General features: G+C 35.5%; 1 protein-coding gene and 1 non-coding gene across 12 annotated transcripts in view; one reads left to right on the forward strand and one right to left on the reverse strand.

Annotated features, from left to right (window-relative positions):
• The window catches only part of LOC128871750 (TLD domain-containing protein 2), a 319,890-nt gene that overhangs the window by 114,192 nt on the left and 184,778 nt on the right, over positions 1-20,920 (reverse strand). For 3 of the 11 annotated variants that reach the window (XM_054113785.1, XM_054113781.1, XM_054113780.1), the window contains 6 exons: positions 10,660-11,136; positions 10,507-10,568; positions 10,228-10,436; positions 7,248-7,800; positions 7,013-7,176; positions 1,030-1,181 (listed from right to left, as the gene is read on the reverse strand). In XM_054113785.1, coding sequence (XP_053969760.1) covers positions 1,030-1,181; positions 7,013-7,176; positions 7,248-7,800; positions 10,228-10,436; positions 10,507-10,568; positions 10,660-11,136 — 1,617 coding nt within the window. Of the gene's footprint in view, positions 1-1,029; positions 1,182-7,012; positions 7,177-7,247; positions 7,801-10,227; positions 10,437-10,506; positions 10,569-10,659; positions 11,137-14,788; positions 15,030-20,920 lie in introns of those variants that run through there. The other 8 variants (XM_054113786.1, XM_054113784.1, XM_054113794.1 and 5 more) reach the window with 6 other exon arrangements.
• Trnae-uuc (transfer RNA glutamic acid (anticodon UUC)) lies at positions 14,166-14,237 on the forward strand. Its single transcript has one exon. It is a non-coding gene; the product is annotated as a tRNA-Glu (tRNA).

Below are 20,920 nucleotides of genomic sequence, written 5' to 3' on the forward strand. Positions count from 1 at the left end.
GACGAGTGAGAAACTCAGAGAGCTTCAATGGCAGATTCTGCCCTATCGTCTAGACTGCCATGCAATTATCACATTTTAAAGCATTTGCAAAATTTAAATCTTAAAAGTAAAAAATTTACTTCAGAGAGGCTTGTGAAAATGAGCTGATTAAGTTTATTGCCAACAGAGAAGAAGACTTCGACAATCGTTTCAAGGACAGTCGATTCCACGTTACCAAAAACCGAAAATTACCGAAACGTCCCGGATTTGCATCCGGTCAAGGATTGTCACTTCAGCAGCATTTCCCATAAATTTATGGTGAATGTTTATGCTGCTACAACAACAAAAATGACTTACAATCGTGAATTTATAAAATTGCCTTCGAAATGTGTTTACAAAAGTTACTGAACAAAACGCGCATATTTCATCTAAATCGGATCTAATCGGATGAAAATTCCAAAGCAAAGGTCATATCCAAGGCTTAAGAAAATCGAGTAATTAGTGCAATGGTTTTTACAGCTGAAGTCCTAACTGTATCAGCCTCCTAAAATAAAGGCGTTTGAGGAAATGATTATTCGAAAGCCTGCGTATCTTTACGCAAATCAATGCAAAAAGTCTTTTGCTAACTTGGTGATTTTAATCATCGACAATTTGTTCTTTTACTCCACAGCTCCACTTTTCGCATTCCGGCCTAAACAACTGCCATTTTCGACTTTTAACTTGATTCCGATTCACAGGTGTTTTAGGATTTCATTTCTAAAATAGTACTAAGCCAATCAGTTCGTTTTGCTCTGATGATGATAAATGACATACAGTGAAAAAAATCGTTTGATATCGTAAGAAATGAAAAAGTGATTTATGCTGCGGAAACTACATAATCTTCTTTAATTTCTTAAATTTCGGTTAACCCCAAAAATTAGTAATTACCAAAATGTGATCTGTATTGATACCAACTTTAACATTAGTAATTACTTGACAATTTTAAATTATTAAAAGCAAATTGAATTAAATAAAAAACTAAATATGTTCTAAAATATTCATGACACTTACTATCAACGCTAATGAACAACTCCGGTTTGTCATCAACTGATACCATCGATCGGTAATCTAATTTGGGTTGCGGTTTAACATCCTTCAATTTCGTTGTGGAAGCAGTGCCCTCCGACGATTGTGGACGCATAAATGTGCCAATCGATGAGCGTCTGCATTAGGAAAAAAATAAGGAATTAATTTATAATATAAAAGTAAAAACAAAATGTAGCACACTATTTGCACTTCGATTGATTTTCCTTGACACTGAAATGTAATAAATTTCGAAAATGCAATTATTTCGAAACTACCTACAAACGCATACAAACGAATGCTCGTAGAATGAAAGTTGGGGAAGTGATTTTTTGTTCAACAACTTTGAAATGTGAAATAAAAGGTATTAAACAATTTATTCACACACACTGAGGCAAGAAACAAATTATTCATGGATGTGCCTATTATTAAGGAAAAGGAAGCGTGTAAATTTTCTAATTAATTAAAATTTGTATATTATTTAGACACAAGTGAGTGAAAGTAAATTAAAATACTAAGCTATTTATTTACAAAAACAAATATAGGAAAATTTGCACATAAATTACAATTTAAATAAACATTTCTGTAAATAAAACTAACAGTGAAACTTTTTTACATAGAGCACACAAAGAGAAATGTATGTAACATAGGTAGACAAAATTTACCAAAACATTTTCAAGGAAACAAAAAAAAATACCTTAAGAACTAGAAAAAACTAGACAGATTTTTAGTTAGCTAAATTTTTATTTTTTAACGCTGTAAAAAGATTTCGCCTATTCAAAGTGTTTTCTTGAAGAGAGATAACATAGTGAGTGCGTTTTATATAAAATAGTTATTATGTTATTATTGTATAAAGCCTCAACTGCGTCGACTTCATATTTGCCGTAATATATTTCTGTTTTATTAATTATAACTAAAAATAAAATAGTCAATTTCAATCAACAAAACCTAAACATATTTTCGGTTCCGCACTTTTAAAGCCCTTAGCCCAATACACTAAGCGATATACCTATATGGGACACTGAACAAACAATTGCTTTTTTGTTGTAATAAAATAATCAGAAACTAAATCTTTTTACCTTTCGGCATAACGGAAGAAAACAAATGTAAGAATAAGATTATTTCAGCCTAATATTGTAAAAATTTTATCATTTTCAACGGCGTAAAAGGAAATAGGTATATGGGACCATAATAATATTAAGGGGGGACCCTGGTTTATGAGGTCCAAAAATTGCATCTCTTTGCGATTTTTTTTTTTTAAGGAAAAAATTAATTTAGCACTGCAAAGTTTTTTCTATCTTTTAATGAACATTTAAAAGGTATACAAAATTTTTATACTGGTTAAAATAAGTTGAAAAAAATTAAAAGTTTCCAACTGGCGTACAAGATACAGCTCGTAATTATTATCTAAAGCAAAAAATTCAAATGGATTTCTAATTATCATGATTTTTTATTCTAGATGAACTAAGAAAACTGAGAGAAATTCCAAAATTTCAACTTTTTGGAGGTTTTAAAGAAAAAAATGCCTTTCTATAAAAAAAATTCACTTCAACTTGGTATAAAAATTTTGAAAATTTTTTTTATCTATTTTGTTAGTTCAAATAGAAGAGAATTTAATACTGAAGGGAACAAGCTATGATTATTTCGAAAGGTTCATTCATGTACGCCAATTCAAAGAAATCATAAAAATGAAAAGTCGAGAAAAGAAGATAAAGTTTGTACTATAGCTGTCCGGTCACAGCGTAACTACCTAACGCTCGCCTACCTTTGGCTTTGTATCTACGGAAATATTGAGAATTAGGCTCTGTAACTTTGTGTGAATATTCTGAAATATGTTAGGAATCGCTTTAAACGAAAAAAAAAAAGAAAGAGTTTTTTGACCCTATAAACCAGGCTCCCCCCTTAAACCTAAGAAAATAATAAATCTTAAGAAAACAATATTTAATAGTTTGTATGTCCTCCGTTATTTGCTGTAATCGAGACTAGTCGTGGAGGAGTCGAATTTAAGAGTAACTTGCCCATTTTGCCCTTTTTTGCCCATTCCTATTGAATAGCTTTTTTAAGGTGTAATAGGCGGCCGCCGTATCCGAATGGGTTGGTGCGTGACTACCATTCGGAATTCACAGAGAGAACGTAGGTTCGAATCTCGGGGAAACACCAAAATTAAGAAAAACATTTTTCTAATAGCGGTCGCCCCTCGGCAGGCAATGACAATTGTATTTCTGCTATGAAATAAAAATATCTGCCGTTCGAAGTCAGAACAACATCAAGACGCACACCACAAACAGGAGGAGGAGCTCGGCCAAACACCCAAAAAGGGTGTACGTGCCAATTATATGTATATAAACTTGCGTCCGCCTTTAAAAACTTGTTCGCTAAGAATGCTGCAGAGGCTCTCCATAGTATTTAGGTCTGGACTAATTGCGGCCCACCTCAGCAGGCAGATTTTTCGACACAAAAAACTCCTTATTGCCCTTAACGCTGTGAATAGATGCATTGTCCTCTTGATAAGTCCAAGAGTCACCGAGAAATTATTCGGTAAAATTCGTAATTTTCTGCGTTCTGCGTTCATCTTATTCCAAATTAAACAAATTGGTCATAGAGAGCCACCGTGGAAGTTTCGGGAGTGACGCGCTTGTCGTAGCTCACGAATATCTCTCCAATACTTCTAATAACCATCGATACTAATTTTTTTTTGCATCGTTAAAAATGATGGATTGCCATTCGTCATCCCAAAACTTATGATTATACATACTAGTATGTAGGCGAAATCAAGTCTACATCTTTGTGACGTGGTGTAAGCTTCGATTCAGCTAGTCTATTTTGATATTTTAAATTCGAACCTTCACTCAAAATTTGCTATATTTTTCTCTTCGTAAAATGGAGAGAAAGTTCACATCTAATTTAGTTAGGGATGGTGTTTTTTTGACAGCCAACCGTCTTATCTCTCTGTTGTACCTGTCGTCAATCTTAGGCTTCGAACCAGTTCTTTTAATTTTTTCGTATCCACCAAAATTTTCCAAAAAGTTGCGGATGCTATTTCCATGTAGTTATTTCGCTTAGTGTAGTTATAGAGCTTAACAATTGCCCTTATTCTCTAGCTAGATTTAAAGTAAAATAAAGTGAAATGAATCATGGTTGAGGTAAGGAGCAACTGGTTGTGCCGTAGTTTTGTACGCATCAAATTTATCTCTGTTAGGCAGTTGAGAATATGAAGAAGTTAAACAACTTTAAAGTTCAGAATAGTTTAATGGCTTTATTAGTAAAGCATTGTATTTTGCGGAACAGGGTATGTAGGAGCCATAATATGTTTAATCTATATACAACTTATAATAAAACCTAAAACAGCGCATAGTAAATGCTCGCCTATTTTTCTTACACTTCTCTGAATCAATAGGAAAATGTTTACGCACTTCTGAGGATTTTAACACTTGAAGGTGTTTAGGCAAAACTTCTTTTGCAAATTGTGATATTTATATTACTGTTGTCCCACAACTGACGTGATCTACAATTATATGGCGCCTACGATCTGCACATTGTTTTGTTTTAACATGTCGGAGGAGGACCTCCCACCGAAAGGTGGAGCAAAAATATACTCAGCTACAGTGACCGTTTCTTTTTCGACCCGCAGCTATACGAGGGCATTTATTTATATTTGGTAGTAAAAAAAATTATAAATAATATATTCAGGATTCGTCAATTTCTACGATTTGATAGACCTTTTCAAAGGAGCCCCATTAGAATCTTGCACTATCTGTATATACAGAAATATATTTATATACGATTAAGGACTGTTTTCATATCATTATTTCACAAATGTTTATTGATGATTGTGAAACTAATCAAAAACCTATATGTAGATATCGAAATACCTAGAAATACGAAATATTTCACTAATGATTATTTTCCCGTTTATGTAAATTAAGTCTAGGTTGGATAAGTGTTTTCTTTACTTAGGCTATTTTTAACTTAAAGATGTTAACTTAAAATAGTAAAGAGAGGTTTATCGGCTGGTTTCACTTTAAATCACGTTATTTTTACGCTGCCAGCTATTGAAAGTGGCGGAAACTCAATATCATTCATATGCCTGCAGACTGAAGTAGGCCAATAAAATTTCTAAATCTTGAAAAGTTAATTCTAAAGTGAGTACCTACTTCATCAACCAGACAGTTTATTTAGTGAAAAGATATTTCAAACTAGTCAAATTCTCATCTCGACGACTATGTGAATAAACGAAATTGACCCCAGCAGTGATGGAAATAACAGCACGTGATTTTCATTGGACATATTTTCGAAAATGCTGCTGGAAGCGCCACTTTGGCGATGAAGCCATAATTACCGACAAGTTGTGGGTTGAAATACAATAATAAAAATAAGAACTTGAGTGACTTTTGGTTTTAGCAGAAAGACCGAAGGCATCTCAAAGACGACTAGTTGTTTTTTGGCACAATTACGTTCTGGATATTGCAGCAGATTAAACCCTTACCCAAAATACTCAACATGTATCCGGCATGTGAAGGTACCCTCATGATACTAACCACCTCTTCACATGTTCACTTAAACCCACTTCTCTAATAGCCCTTCCCTATGGTTCCATTTTCTCAGAGCCGGAAAGTAAGTTGTGATAATACCCCGTTGGGCTTTTCAAGTTCGTGAAATAGAGTCACACACCTTTAGCATTGGCTTGGGAAATGAGTTGAAAGGATGATCCAGCCCAGGCAGCAACTTGAATAAAGTTATATTCTAGAAACTTAATCGGAAGTTTAACGTTTTCCACTAAATATTGAACTACGCTCTTTATGCATTCTTAAAAAGCAGCCAACTGATGATCCACCCTTTATAATTTTTCTTTATTTTTTTATATGCTCTAGTTGCACAACAAACTTATCAGGACTAAAATTTTTTTGGTTTTTACTAAAACTTTATAAATAAATAATTAACAAGTGCAAGAAGAGAGATTGTGTGAATAAATAATAAACCCTTCTACATACAACACATTGAAGATTTGGATGCCACATATTTACATGGAAAAATAAATCAGGAAAAAATAAAACAAGAAGTATGTGTTCTCGCACCCGCGACAGCACAATTGGGATTGATTTCAGAATTCAAAATTTAAATGTTTTACTTAAAAAAACCGATCACATAACTGAACTTAAGGCAATGAGGAAGGAACGAAAAATAATAAGCACTCAGGATGAAGTTTGCTATTTGATATTGCGGAGGACAATGAAACGACACTCAAGCACTTAAAAAACCCATAAAAACTGCATTTTGTCTTTTTTCGGTTTCAAAACTTTACAGTTGTTGCTTGCTATGCTATTAACCAAATTTAAATAAATGCAAAACAACTAATTCTTACCCAGTGGAAATATGACCCTCGGAATGAGTTGAATGCGGAGTCAGTGGTGGCACTGGTGAGCCACCAGAGTCTTCGGACGGTGTTTTTGAAAATAAATTACCACCCAACTCTGAGACCAAAGTGATGGGTGAACTAAGAGTATTTGAACAAAACAAAAATGTGTTTTTTCCGGTTTTTTGTTTGGAGTGAGGTGAGTTAAGTGGAGTAATGGGTTGTAGGTTTGAAAAGTACGGATAGTAATAAAGTAAAAATATTAGTTTTGGTATTTTTAGTGTATGGTGAAGCGAGCGTGTTTGATTGAGCATTGGACGGGTGCCGTTTTGTATGTGAATAAAAATTCGAAAAAAATTATTTTACATTTTTCGTGATTAATTAGTGTTGATAAGTGTTTTTTAATTTCAAAATAAACATATTCCAATCGCCGCAAGATTAGTGAGCGTTTTTGTTTTACAAATAATGTCGGTTTTGATTTTGGAAAAGAAGAAAATCAATGAAAAAAAGTTAAATACCAATTAATTTTGCGCTTTTCATAAAATTAAAAGGAACTACGTAAGGAAACTTTCAACTTTCAATACTATTAAAATATGCTTAATTTTTTAATGAATTCACCTTGAGAATACTTTCGAAAATACGCTCTGATTCGAGTCGCCCGTATTGGGCGCCGATTCAGAATCCGCTGACTTGCCGAGGCTTCCACCAGTGCCCGGAGGGCCACCTGCTTCGCCAGTGAGACCTTCAACCCATGTCAATGGATACGATAAGCGTTTCAACATCTATATGAAAAAATAAAACAGAAACTTAAAAAGAAATCCTACAAAATCAATATCAATTCTAATTTGTATACTTTATTTTTCTTTTCGGCATTCTTGTCACTCTGATTGGCTGTCGCCGCCGCCGATGCCGCCACTGCCGCAGCAGCTTGTTGCTCGCCATTGTTGTCGTCAACGCTGAAGCTAACGCTAGAGGTCTTCTTACGTCCACCACCTGAACCCGAGCCCGCGTCGAGACTTTGTGCGCTCAGCACGGAGCTGCGCGGCGGCGATTCGCTCATCAATGACGGTGAGATGGTTTTCGGCGGCACCCAGTCGGAGCTCAGCACAATATCGGCGTCACTGTAGACGGTCTTCTTTGGTATGGGCTGCAAATTTGGTATGGGTTCGCGTATATCGATGCCAGAATCGTAGCACGATTGCTTCGATAATTCCTCCAAATGTTCCAGATCGGCGGGAGCCAAACCGCCAGGCACGCTCACACCGACACCACTGACTGCACCAACACCGCTGATCGAGGAGGTGGCCGAGTGTGGATCCTGCCCACGAGCGCCACTATCGATGGTCGTTTGCGATTCGTTGTCGCCCTCGTCTTCCGATGATCTTCGAGAATTAAGATAATAAAAGCTGAATTGTTTGAACATTTGCGTTTTTATGTATTGTATGTTTGTGAAAGCACGTGTAGCAGTGGTTGTGGTAATGGTGATTGATACTCGTTTCGTTTGAGACATATCGGTCGGTATGGAAACAAAAGATGGATAGTGGCAGTGGTACCATAGCAGTTGAGAGGGAGACACGAGAGTGGATGTTGAAAGTTGTAGCCAATTATATTTTGCCATAGCAGCAAAAAATCCCAGTTTTCGGTATTTAAGTTTTTTGTTGTGAATTTTTTAAAGATACATACGGTACATGTGTGATTGTGAGGAAGTTTCACAACGCACATTGGTATGAAAATATAGAAAATAAAAATTTAATAAAATTAAATCGAATTCGAAAGTTTACATTTTTATAATACTTATATAACAACAACCAATTAGTGTACATAGGCACACGCACATGGACCCACACATATCGTCTTTGCATGCGTGATTAGGCGGCGTGTGAAAAGAGAAACACGAGACCGCGTATAGAGCGAGAAAAGGTTGAACTATCGTCAATTACTTACGGCCTACTTTAATGATGGTACATTTTTAATGGGTGTAAATTGGTAAACAAATATCTATGAATGTTAGTATTGATATAAGGGTAAAAGAATATATTTTTAGGTGAGAAAATTGGCATGGGCTACCAAAAAGTTTAATAACTTGTGTAAGTCAGTAGAAAAAATTAGTACAGCGAGTGTGGCGTTTTTAACACCTGACGTCAACAAGTAAATTGTAAAATATGAGAGCTGATATTTTTTTAAAAGTCGAAAATATTCTGATTATAAATGGGGTTACCTTTCTAATGAAGAAAAAAAAATTTTAATAAAAAAAATACAAATTTAAAACTAATAACAATTATTTTTTTACAATATTGTGATTTTAAATTTACGCTACGCTGGGCTCTGTAAATCAGAAGAGAAACAAAAAACAAAGCGAAAAGAGAAGTATTCGATCCGCTCAAAACGAGTAAGGTCAATTTGATATCAAGTAAATAATACTAAAACCCGTTTATATACTTAAAATTTCTCGGAAAAAGATTTTTAAAATTTTTATCAGTTTTTTTACTCTCTCAAGGATACAGTTTTTCTTTGAATTTTTTTTTAAACTCGACCTCAAACTCTTTTATCGATACAAAAAAGCATTACGAGGAGCAATGAAGGGCAGCACCACCTTAGACTTTGGAAAATCTTATTTTTAATGTCTTAAATACAAATCTCAAATACTTTTTTAAACTGGGCGGAAAGAGATTACTTATTTCGATCGGTTTTGCAAATGTCTTGGAAATATATAAAGAAAAATATCCATCGTCAATACCATAGATTATAAAAAAGTTAGGTTTTTGTTCCAGGACAAACATTTTACGTGAAACCATTCCGCAGACGAAATACGGTGTCTAAAATTGGCTCTCTCAACGCCATTTGGTATTAGAATAATAAGAAATATCAGCAATATCTATTAAATAGGCCCTTTGAAAATAAATCCTTAATCGTCAGCCTTAGGCTTTTTTTTTGGTCAGTTGTGGTGTTATTCCAAGGCACCCGAGCAATCAGTACCAAATTAAAAACGGATTCACTTTAGAGCTTTAGTTAAGAAGTTTTTTTAATTGGATTTGAAACCAGAAAACGTTTTTATATGTGAGTTTTTATATAAAATTCCAAGTAATATTAATATTGGCCTATACTGCCTCTACATTGTCTGAGTGTATAGAAATTTTCATCACTGCTTAAGTTTTATGGCTTCAAAAGGCAAAGAAAGAGATTTTCATATTTTTTAGGAAAAATATATGGAAAAGCCCAGTTGTTATAGATCGGTTGTTACGAGTTTCATATATTCAAATTGGATACATTTTTTTGTTTTTAATGTTTTTGTGGAAGTGCGATATACATAAATCTTTACATATATTGTATATTAGGAGGTAAACTATTCTCCAATCAAACAATTTTATTATTTTATTTTGAATGTTAAAAAACGTGTGTTGTCTTAAAACTCGATAGCATTTATTTCAAAAAAATTTGGGAAACAAATTTCGGAATACCATTGTGACTGACTAGGCCGATCTTAAGATACATCAATTGTAGGTAAGTTATTACACTACTCTCCTTTCTCATTTAACTTTTTGTAAAACTATTCAGGATTATAAGAATAATTGATTTAACTTTAAAATGTCTTTATTGTATAGCTGTCTTTTTTTACCTTAAAACCTCAAGTAAGGATATACATGAAATACACATAGGATAAACTCGCATATTCCCGTATACATCGTTGACCCACCCAGGATACAAAGAAACAAAAATTAGCGGAGGAAAAGTGAGAGACGAGCACAAAGACGAAGGCGAGAACGTAAACGTAATTAAAAATGCATGCGGCGTAAATTTTGTAGTAAATGACAATTTGAATGCTGATTGCTTACCGATCCTTGCTTGGTATGGCCCAGTGATGGTCCAATAGGCTTTTGCGTCGTTCCTCCAGAGTGGTACGCGTATCGGATAGATTAAGGCTTTTCTTCATATCATCAGCGTCAGCTTCGTCAGCAGTTTTGTTGGTTTTCGCACCATCATCATCATCATTATCAGTCTTAGCACTTTCTTTGGCTTCCACACCCTTCTCGTCATCTTTCTGCTAAGCATAAAGTACATACATATATTTCACATACATACAATATATGTTAATATGCTCAGCAATCACTTACATCACGTTCGCCCGTGTGCGAGCACAAAGATTCCTGATCGTCACATGTTTCCATCGAACCACCTGCGTTTTTTTAAATAAGAATATATTAATACACATGTGGTATGAATAATATTACACTGCATATTTATCAGTTTTTTATGCATACAATTACCTTCCGCACGTTGTTTGGCCGAACCACCATCCTCTTCGCCCGCCTCTTCCTCTTTGGCCTCTTTAGCCTGTTGCGCTTCTAATACTGCTTTTGGATAGTAGATTTCGGCATTTTCATTTTGCTCAGTATTCACACCGCCTGACACGCGCATATGCGCTATATCATGAAAGATTGCCGCATTGACGACCAATTCCATTGGTGCAATTACACCATAACTCTCTGGTCCATGTTCAATTACTAGCGGATCAGAAACGTTCGGATCGAACATAACGGCATTGGGTGTGACCAAAAGGACACCACCGACAACACCTTGTCCATCGGTGATATGGCGTACATTGATTTTGAGGAAACGTTGTGTGATGACAGGATCATCACTCTTGTTGGCATCGGTCTGTGCGTTGTCGGCGCTCTTTGTGGAGTCGACGCGTTCAATGTGTCCCGGCTTTGGTGATCCCGGGCGAAGACCTTCAAGTATGTCTGTAATAGAGAAAATAGAAAGAGGGTGGACTCAATTAAATATTTGGGAATTGTTTATGAAAATATTGTTATATGACAAGATTTCTACACACAAAATTAACCCTAGATGAAGGGACTTTGAGCCACGTCTAATTTTTTAATTATATTTCTTCTTCTTTGCTTCTTTTTAAATTGCATGTTATTTTGAAACTTGCATTTATTTTTCGCTAAAAGGACGACTTTCACTCATTACTGAAATATTCAGGCGCTTACCGATGTTACGTTCAATATCCGAATGGAAAAATACAGTAATTGGTTTCGTGATTGTGTCTATCAACCACAAGAAAAACCTGCCTCCAGACTCTCTACTTATGACGTATGGAGATTATACGCTGTTAATAGTCTGAATTACTTTCGTTATGAAGCAGATGGAACTTCGAAAGGGTGTGATAATGTCATGGGCATTACCTTCTTGTCTGCGTATGATATGGTCGTGAGTAGGTAACCCAAGCATCTGTAATTGTCGTCCGTACGTCCCAGCCCAGGAAAGGTCTTAACGTCTAACTTCCTGTAGTATTATCAGGCACACAAAAACAAGACAATCAGCTGTTTATGAACTTTCCTTTTTTGTGATAACTTTAAGTTCGCGTGCTGTTTTGGATTTTTTAAGTACACGACGACAGATTTTAATTTAACATAATATTTGTCTGCAGTCTTTTGATACCCAAATTTGGAATGGATACAGTTTACTTGAACCAGAGCTCTTACAAGTCTATAAGAGTGCCAGAGGCTGAGTGACAAGGCTTAAATGGCACAATCGAATCTTTGATAAGATAAGAGAGGAGATTTATGACTTATCATTTATAATGATTATACTTTAATTAAATAACTTCCGAACCGGCTAAAAACAACAATTTGTAGTCCTATTGGTAAGTATGATATTTTTACTATCTATGAGCGATTCGGTGAGTTTGTTGGTAGATAATCGAACCTTGAAATTTTAATTTTCTTCGCTAGCACTTTTGGTTAACCGCCGTTTCGTGTTGCATAAACATTATTTACAGACAACAAAACTATTTATTAAGCACGAATCTGGGGCGATAAAATTTACTTCAGCCAAACGGGCAATTGTTTCAACTATTAACACAGATGTTATCGCATTTATATATGTGTTGTTTTTTTTTAATTTTAGTTTTAAGTTATGAAACTATTATCCAAATAGGTAAATTGTAATTTTAAAGTAGGATCTTAAATTGTTATGAATCATAAATGCAAGGGAAGTGAATTTTTGTCATTGGCAATTGGTTTAACATTAATGGTGTCACGGGAGTGTCTAAAATATATCACTCTATAGTGATACTTTCGACACCTTGTTCAAGCAATTGGGTAGGGCACATATGATGAATGGCGCGACTGACACTGATTCCCAACTCAGCAATAGCTGTTATTTTCTTCATGTAGACCAATAAATTTAAAGGGCTCGTTTTTGGGTTAGTCGCTACTATGGCTCACAACCGCAAACCTTACACACCATTTTTGAAGTGCATCAGCAATTGATGATTTAGCCTCAGAATTTTAAATTTGGTGAAGCGATTTCCACTGCAAAATATTTTATTAAATTTTTAGTCATAGCTTTGTCGTGAATTTTTGTATTATGAAAATTAACATAGATGTAAACGTATTCATATTCACCTATAAATGGCTCGAGGAATCTCATTGCAAATTATTTGTGGAAAACCGCTTATCACTATCTATAGTTGCATACGCAATCGATCAATTACATGTGTGTGTATATATAAAACACATAAATCATAAAGCAGCGCCTAAGGATTTAACTTTTATTGACTGAAAATTTGCTGCTTAATACGCCCTATCTCCAAAATAATAAACCAATTACTACTGGTGGAGAAACCTTCTTTCTTTAAACAGTGACAGCACTTCAGTATTAGTTCGTGCATTTTATCTTTTTCGCTTGATAAGAATACAAATAAAGAAGCGATAGTATAATTAACACCTTTAAGGGGGTATTCTAGTCTAGAAATTTGAAAAAAATCGATTTTATTTTTTTGCATATTTTCAAAGTTTAGACCTTCAAAAATATGCCCTTCAACGGATTTTTCAAAATTCGAATTATTTTCGGAGATACAGCGGATTTTGTGACGTGGCGTCTAAGCCGGCCGAGTGGAGCGAATCGCACAATGAACGGCAGATGTTACCGGACCGACTTGAGGACTCGTTCTTTCCAGAAAATCTTTTGTATCCCACACAACCTTTATTTATTCTATACATATATATATATACTTTATACTCTATAATATATACCTGGAAATATATCGCCGATTAATCCAGAGTGAGCAGTAAATATTATGATCTAATTTATTCTATTGGAATTGTAGCTCAAACTTTAAACGCGATTTTCTCAAAACTACTTTTTTTGAGATGGCCGTCATAATATCCCAAGTTCTACTTGACCGATCGCTTTGAAGTTTAATACGAATTTTTTATTATAGGTACATCAGTCTATCGCGCCTGCCTCGAATTTTGAAAAGTTTAAGGCTGAAGTATTTTTAAAAAAATTGAAAAGGTAAAAAAAAAGAGGGTAAAAAAATTTTTTTTTTAAGTTGACGCTATTTTGTGAATTTTTTTTCTTTGATTTGGCGAAATCCTATAGTGACGTCCTAACTAATAAGAATTTTTAAAATTTGTTTGTTTTAGATCACTACAAGGGTTGGAATCATGTCAACCATGGAGCACCGTTTTTTATGTAGCCCCCACTACACCGGCCTGTAATTCCACGATTTTTTATTTTTTTTTTTTTTATTTATTTTTTTTTATACTTTTCCGATATTAATAAAAACCATAAAAAATTGACAGTAAAAATGCTTTTAATTTTTTTTTTTCGTTAGTTTTAAAAATACCTAAAATTAAGGCGTCTAGACCATAATACCACCTTAAACATTATTGACACTGACAGGAAAGGTTTGTTTTCTTTAATAATATTTTTTTTATTACGATGCAATATAAGGTATGCAGTGGTAGAGTTGTCAAGGTCCCATATGGTCTAGTGGCTAGGATATCTGGCTTTCACCCAGAAGGCCCGGGTTCGATTCCCGGTATGGGAAGAAATATTTTGGAAAACTTATTTCTAGTAGAACATATTTGATGTGATTACTAAAATGTCATTTTAATATTATTTCAAAAACTGCATAGAAGTTCAAAATCACATTAAATTTTCGTTTTACTCTTTACATTAAAATTTTCAGTTTACGTATAGCTTACGTGCAAACATTGATTTGTTATAAGTGATACGTATGTATTTCTAACTTCAAATTGTTTTTGTTTTGCACACACAATTAGCTTTATACTTTCATTAACAATAATTTAATACACAAAAACGAAAAATCGTTTACTGTTAACGCATTTTCCCCACAGCGCAGCTTAGTAATTTATTTCCTCATAATTTATGTGTCCCTGAAATTTCAAGTTTTGTACATTCGCCGGTTAGTAAGAAAATTATAAAATCGACGTGTCTTTTAACAACGCACATCAGTTACTTGAACCGTCGCACATGCTTGTCTTTAGTTTTTTTCTTATTAATTTTTTTAATTAACACATTCATCTATTGTTGATTTATTGGAAACTGTAAATAAAGAACTTTTGTATTTATCTTCACCTCCGTTACGCCAGAAGACCGCTGTATGCATTGTCTCTTTTATTCCCTTTGCCTTGCGCCAATTAATATGCCGATTTTGATGTTTTCTGTCAAACAATCACGCACTTTACACTTTAATTTTGTTACTATTAACGACTCTCCATTAATAACTATACACAGTTTTATGGAAATCTTTGTTTAGAATAAATAATTGGTCTAATGCAAGTTGAAATTTGCAAAACTCCTGACTTTCGTTGTGTTGTTGTTTTTACGTGTGTTAAGTTAATGACAGACAAACGTCAATAGCATATGTGTTCCAATAAGAATGAATTGGAATGAACGGCAAGCGGCAGAATGAACGTTAGCGATGAATGAGTAGGAGAAGAGTAATGATGGTTGACAATTCGGTGGCAGTGCTGCCACAGTATGGAACGAACAAAGCAATATTCATAAGTTTCTTTAGGATATCGAAATTGAAATAATTATGAAATGAAATACAGTCGAACTTCTCTACAATGAACTTCCATATAATGAAGCTCTCCTTATAATGAACTGGTTTCGAAGACACTGCTTTTTCGTTCTACTTTCGGTGTATTTTTGTCTCCTTATAATGAATTTCTATATAGTGAAGTTTTCTATATAATGAACAAATTTTACAGCTGGAAATTTAAGCGTCCTAAGTTTTTGTCTCCATATAGTGAATTTTTCCAAAAGTTTTCTGTTGCAAAAAATTACAGTTAGATGTGGACAAACTGTAATGAGGGGAATCCCAAAATTAAAACAGAAAGAGCTGAGCTATTAGAGTTTTATTCAGTGATTGAAGTTAAAATGACGCATCGAAGCTGCATTTCGCTTGAAAAAAAGTTATTAATGATTAACAAAGTTAATGAAGAAAAGAAAAAAAAAAAAAAGAATTCGGAGTTCTTCCCAGCACTTTATCAAATATTTTAAAAAATAAGGAAGTGATTTTAAAAAATGCGGAGGATTTGGCAGTAAATATCAAACGCAAAAGACTTCGACCTTGTAATTTTGAGGATATTGACGAAGCAATGCTGAAATGGTTACTCGTTGCACGTGGTAAGAATCTCCCTTTATCTGGACCATTATTGAAGCAAAAGGCCACAGATTTTGCGGAAGCACTAGGACCCCACGAATTTGAGGCAGGTACAGATTGGTTAGACAAGTTCAAAAGTCGGCATGGCGTTATTCAAAAGACATTATGTGGGGAAAGTGCTGACGCCAACATAGAAAACCGTGATGAATGGGTAACGAACGTCTTACCGAAATTAATTGAAAATTACAACATTAACGACATTTTTAATGCCGACAAGCAGAGCCGTAGAGAGCATATCCGGGCCCCGGGGGAAAATTCCGGGCCCCGGGGGAAAATTGCAAGTGCGGGCCCTTTCCAATAATGTCTAATTCTTATAAATACGTATAATCTCGAGTCCGGACCCCTCTGAGAACTCCGGCCCCGCGGGAAAAAGTACCCTGCACTGCCCACCCTAAAGATGTAAGAGACAAGTTGAGAAGCATTCATCTCGCTTATTTTCCTCCCAACATGACTTCGTTACTGCAACCAATGGACCAAGGCATTATCTACAACATGAAACAACATTACAGAAAACGAATTTTAACGAATATATTGACTCAAGTGGATGAGGGAAATTCTGTTATGGCCATAGACTTGCTGCAAGCAGTTCGAAATCTTAGCAATATATGGAATGTCTGTGTTAAACCAGAAACAATTGCCAACTGTTTTAAAAAGGCTGGATTTTCAAAAGATGCTATTCAGATTCCATTTGAGCATTGGGATGAAGAGGACCTTCTTTCAAAATCGGATTTGGCTGCTTTACAGTCTTCATTTAAAAAAGTAGCAAATATCGAAGCATCGTTTGATGACTACGTAAATGTTGATAATGGTGTGCAGACTTGGGACAACCCATCCGAAGAAGATATTCTCAACAGCATTTTTGAAAGTCGCGGAGTTCCAGCTGAACCTGGTAAGCATTTATCTTTTTATAGTCAAACAAAAATTTAATATGTAAATATTATTTCAGATAACGATGAATACGATTTGACCGTTGAAGAATTGGCAGAAACTGAGGAGGCATTACCTACGTTGATACAAGCTGCTTCATCCATTAGCGTAATTAGAACCTTTGTGGAAATCAGGAGTGACGTGCCGATTAATGTTTTCAACTCTCTACATGATTTGGAAGCTTTTATTGAAAATGAAAAATGGAAGACTGTAATTCAAACCAAACTCACTGATTATTTTAAATAAAATTACATAAAAAATCAATGTTTCTTTATAATGAAGTTTCTATATAGTGAAGTGATTTTCAGGTCCCGTGCGAGTTCACTATATGGAAGTTCGACTGTAGTTATTTTACTTATTTAAGTGTATGTATAGCAATATATGTATTTAGAAGAACTTTTTAATTGGAAATAATTTTGGAATATCTTAATACTTTTCGAGCATTTGGTCAATAAATTGTGCGGAACATTATTCACATCATTAAGCTTATTAAAAGTCTTTGTTTATTTTTTGGACTTTGATCTGTGCATGGCGTACAAATTAGAATTTTTTGAGTAAATAATTAAAACATTTTCTAACAAAAACTCTAAGAATCATAAATAAATCTAGGCTTAAATAATAATATTAACAACTAATTGCAAGTAAAAAAGTTATTTTACACTTTCTAATGCACAATTTATTTAACATAAATAAGTTATAATCTCAATATTTTGTAGGAAACGTGCGACAGGTTGTGGAAATTTGATTGAACAATTTTTTAATGATAAAAATTAACCCTCTTACGGGCAAGGATGCCTTAGAGCATTAATTTTGAAAGTCAATTACTTTAACTGTTCCACTTATTTCCATACCGCATGGTACTGATAGCCAGCAGTCTATTTGTGCCAATAAAACGCTACCAATTTAAACTAATTACCACGGAAAATTTTGCAACTATCGCCAGTACTGCATCAAAAGCCAATGAAAACACATGAGCACTAATTGTTTCTATTTTTGCAGCAGTGAAAGACCTATTTATAAATCGCGTATTTATTTCATAAATGTTCATAGAGACACTATATATATACATTAGGGCGGGTCGATTTAAAAATCGCTCATTGCTCTGTGAAAATCGTATTCTAGGGATCAAAATAAGAAATTTGCCGAGGGAACCATACCTCTAAAACGAATTCTGATGTCCCCCAATTTGGGTCGAACGAAAAATCCCACTTTGACCCATTTAGAGTGCTCCAATCGAGTCCAAATGTATGACCGACCCCCACTAACTTTGGACGGCCGATCCACCCATGCCAGTGGCACACCCCCTGGAACTCCCCTGGGGGGTTCCCCATACAATCATTTCAAAATATCACCATTTTTCGCCTTTACATGAGAAAAGAAACTAAAAAGTTCGACCCCCCCATAAATCGACCCGGCCTAATATACATAAATTATGTTTAATATACCAACTTGCATAATAAAAAATAATTTCAAGGGTTGTTATCTTTTAATTTGTTTAAAATGGGTTTGATATCAATCGTAAATTCGTCCTTAGAAGTTTTTTACTTAATAAAAATTAAGAGAAACGTAAAGAAGAGCTACAGCATTCATTCGGTTCCTAGTGGGTCAAGAAAATTGCATATTGCCATAGTTATTAGCCAGAAAAACATTTTACCAATTCAGTAATGGGATTAACTGATAACGGAGTCGATCAAAACTGATTACATACTATGAACCAAATAGTATTTTCCTAGCGCAATGAACTTGGTTCTTTTCCGTAAAGCTGCAACAAATCATCCTAAGCCTTCTCTGGTAACTAAAACCACTCTTAAACTGTGTTCACTCTTTATTAAACTCATATTTATGAGTTAGAATTCATCGATCACAAATAAAATGTTAGGGCTAGGACAAAACTGATATTACCTGTCATTTCCGACCGGCTGTCGCAGACCCTCCTGTCATTAAGCAGAAGGCATTGTAACACCTGGTTGGATTGATGGCGGCCCACTTTCTATGGAAAAGGCAGGAATCTCAGATGGTGCACTCTGCCCAGCTCTCTCCCAGCATGTGGAGAGAAGTACAAAACGGCGGGCCACTTTTTTAAAGAAAATTAAAACGGGAAGTCGAGTGCAGTACAATGGACTTAATGGTGTCTGAGTGCTGTACTTGCTAGTTGTCCCGACAAAAAAAATGTATGTGAATTACGGGAGCTATGCGCAACTTGCCTTGGGCACTGGGCATACCTGGGGACAAGGTAGAAGATGCTTTGGATATAGAGGCTGCGAATTTAAACTAATAGGACCTGAGATCTTCCTGGTCGTTAAGGAATAGTCTAGAAGCGAACAGATATAAGATACCACACAGCTGTGGAGCTCTGACCCGCTAAGTGTTTTTTTTTTTGGGAAGGTGTAATGAAATGAGACTTAATCATGTCTTGTCGTTTGTGCGACCTATCTCCGGAGACACAACTGTACTTGCTTCGCAAATGCAATGTCAAACACGGTCACCCAATCCTAGGTTTATTTAGGGAACTGGGTTAGGATGAGATATTATGCATGTGTAGAGCGTACAAAAGATCTCAAGGTCTAAGTGCAAATTTGCTTTTGTTCTATACTATTCTAAACAAATAAAAAGCCAAATTTAAAAAATGTTAACATAAAAACAATTTTCCTCTATACTTAAATCAAGGTAAAATTTGCAATGTTGCATTTGTTTTACCGCTTTTGTGAGTTGCGCGCTTGAAATATGGAAGTTCTGGGATAGTTTTCTCCTTGAGAGCAAATGCTGACAAAGCACAAAAATTTAGTTATTGGCTAATTAAATGTGGGCAAAGATATTCTCTGCACGAATGCTAGAATAAAATTGTAGATGAGGTATGCAAGAGAACGATATATGTAAGAGGTGGCACTAAAGTAATCCTCCTATCAGAAAATGCTATAAATTTTGCGATTGGCCCCTAATGTCAGTTTTGTTTTGACATTTGTGTAGTAAACACATGCGAAATACACGTTAATAAACAATGTTACGCTACACTGCTCCAGAACGCGGAATATTGCTGACTATTTATTTGACCAATAATCGGTCGGTGACTTTGGCACAACGTGAATTTCGTCGCAGATTTCCTCGCCGTCCAACGCCTACTGGTGAAACACTGCGACGTTTAGCCGCTCGCCTCGAAGAGACTGGTACAACACGAGATGCTGCCAGACGTGGCAGACCCCGGAGTAGCCGTTCTGCAGAGAATATTGCTGCTGTAGATATCATAGAAGCGCCGACATCGACCAGACGACGTGTCACGCAAATGGGTATCAGTCGACGGTCTTTACAGCGAATTTTAGTACAAGATTTGAAGATGTTTCCGTACAAAGTCCAGACGGTGCATCAGCTGTTAGCTGCTGACCGCCAATCGCGTCTAACATACCCTCAAGCCATCCTTAATCACCACCAAGAGGAAGATAATTTTTCATCAAAAATAATCATGAGTGATGAGGCCCATTTCCATCTTAGCGGGTACGTAAATAAGCAAAATTTACGCTTCTGGGGCACTGAAAATCCGCGTCTAACCCATGAAGAGCCATTACACCCGCTCAAAGTCACTGTTTGGTGTGCTGTTTTCGCTGGAGGAGTCATCGGACCTTTTTTCTTCGAAGATGTCGCGGGCCAAACGGTTACTGTGAATGGTGAGCGCTACAGAGCAATGATCAACGAGTTCTTTTTGCCGCAACTTGATGAATTGGGATTGGAAAACATGTGGTTCCAACAGGACGGTGCAACGGCACACACTGAACGTGCCACAACCGATATGCTGAAGGATGCATTTCCCGGGCGCCTAATCTCCCGTTTTGGCGATTTAAACTGGCCAGCAAGATCGCCTGATTTGACCGGTCCATACTTCTTTTCGTGGGGCTTTTTGAAGTCGCGGGTTTATGTCAACAAGCTTCAGACTCTTGCAGCTCTTAAAGACAATATCCGTCAAGAATGTGAGGACCTATCGCTGGAAGTTTTGGCCAAAGTGATGGAAAATGCCATAAAAAGGGCTCAAATGGCAATCAACTGTGGCGGCGGCCATTTACATGACATCATATTCTCGGCTTGATGTAAAAAAAAAAATAAAAGACCAAATAAAAATAATC

This window comes from Anastrepha ludens, chromosome 2 (assembly GCF_028408465.1).
Source record: "Anastrepha ludens isolate Willacy chromosome 2, idAnaLude1.1, whole genome shotgun sequence".
NCBI lineage: Eukaryota > Metazoa > Arthropoda > Insecta > Diptera > Tephritidae > Anastrepha > Anastrepha ludens.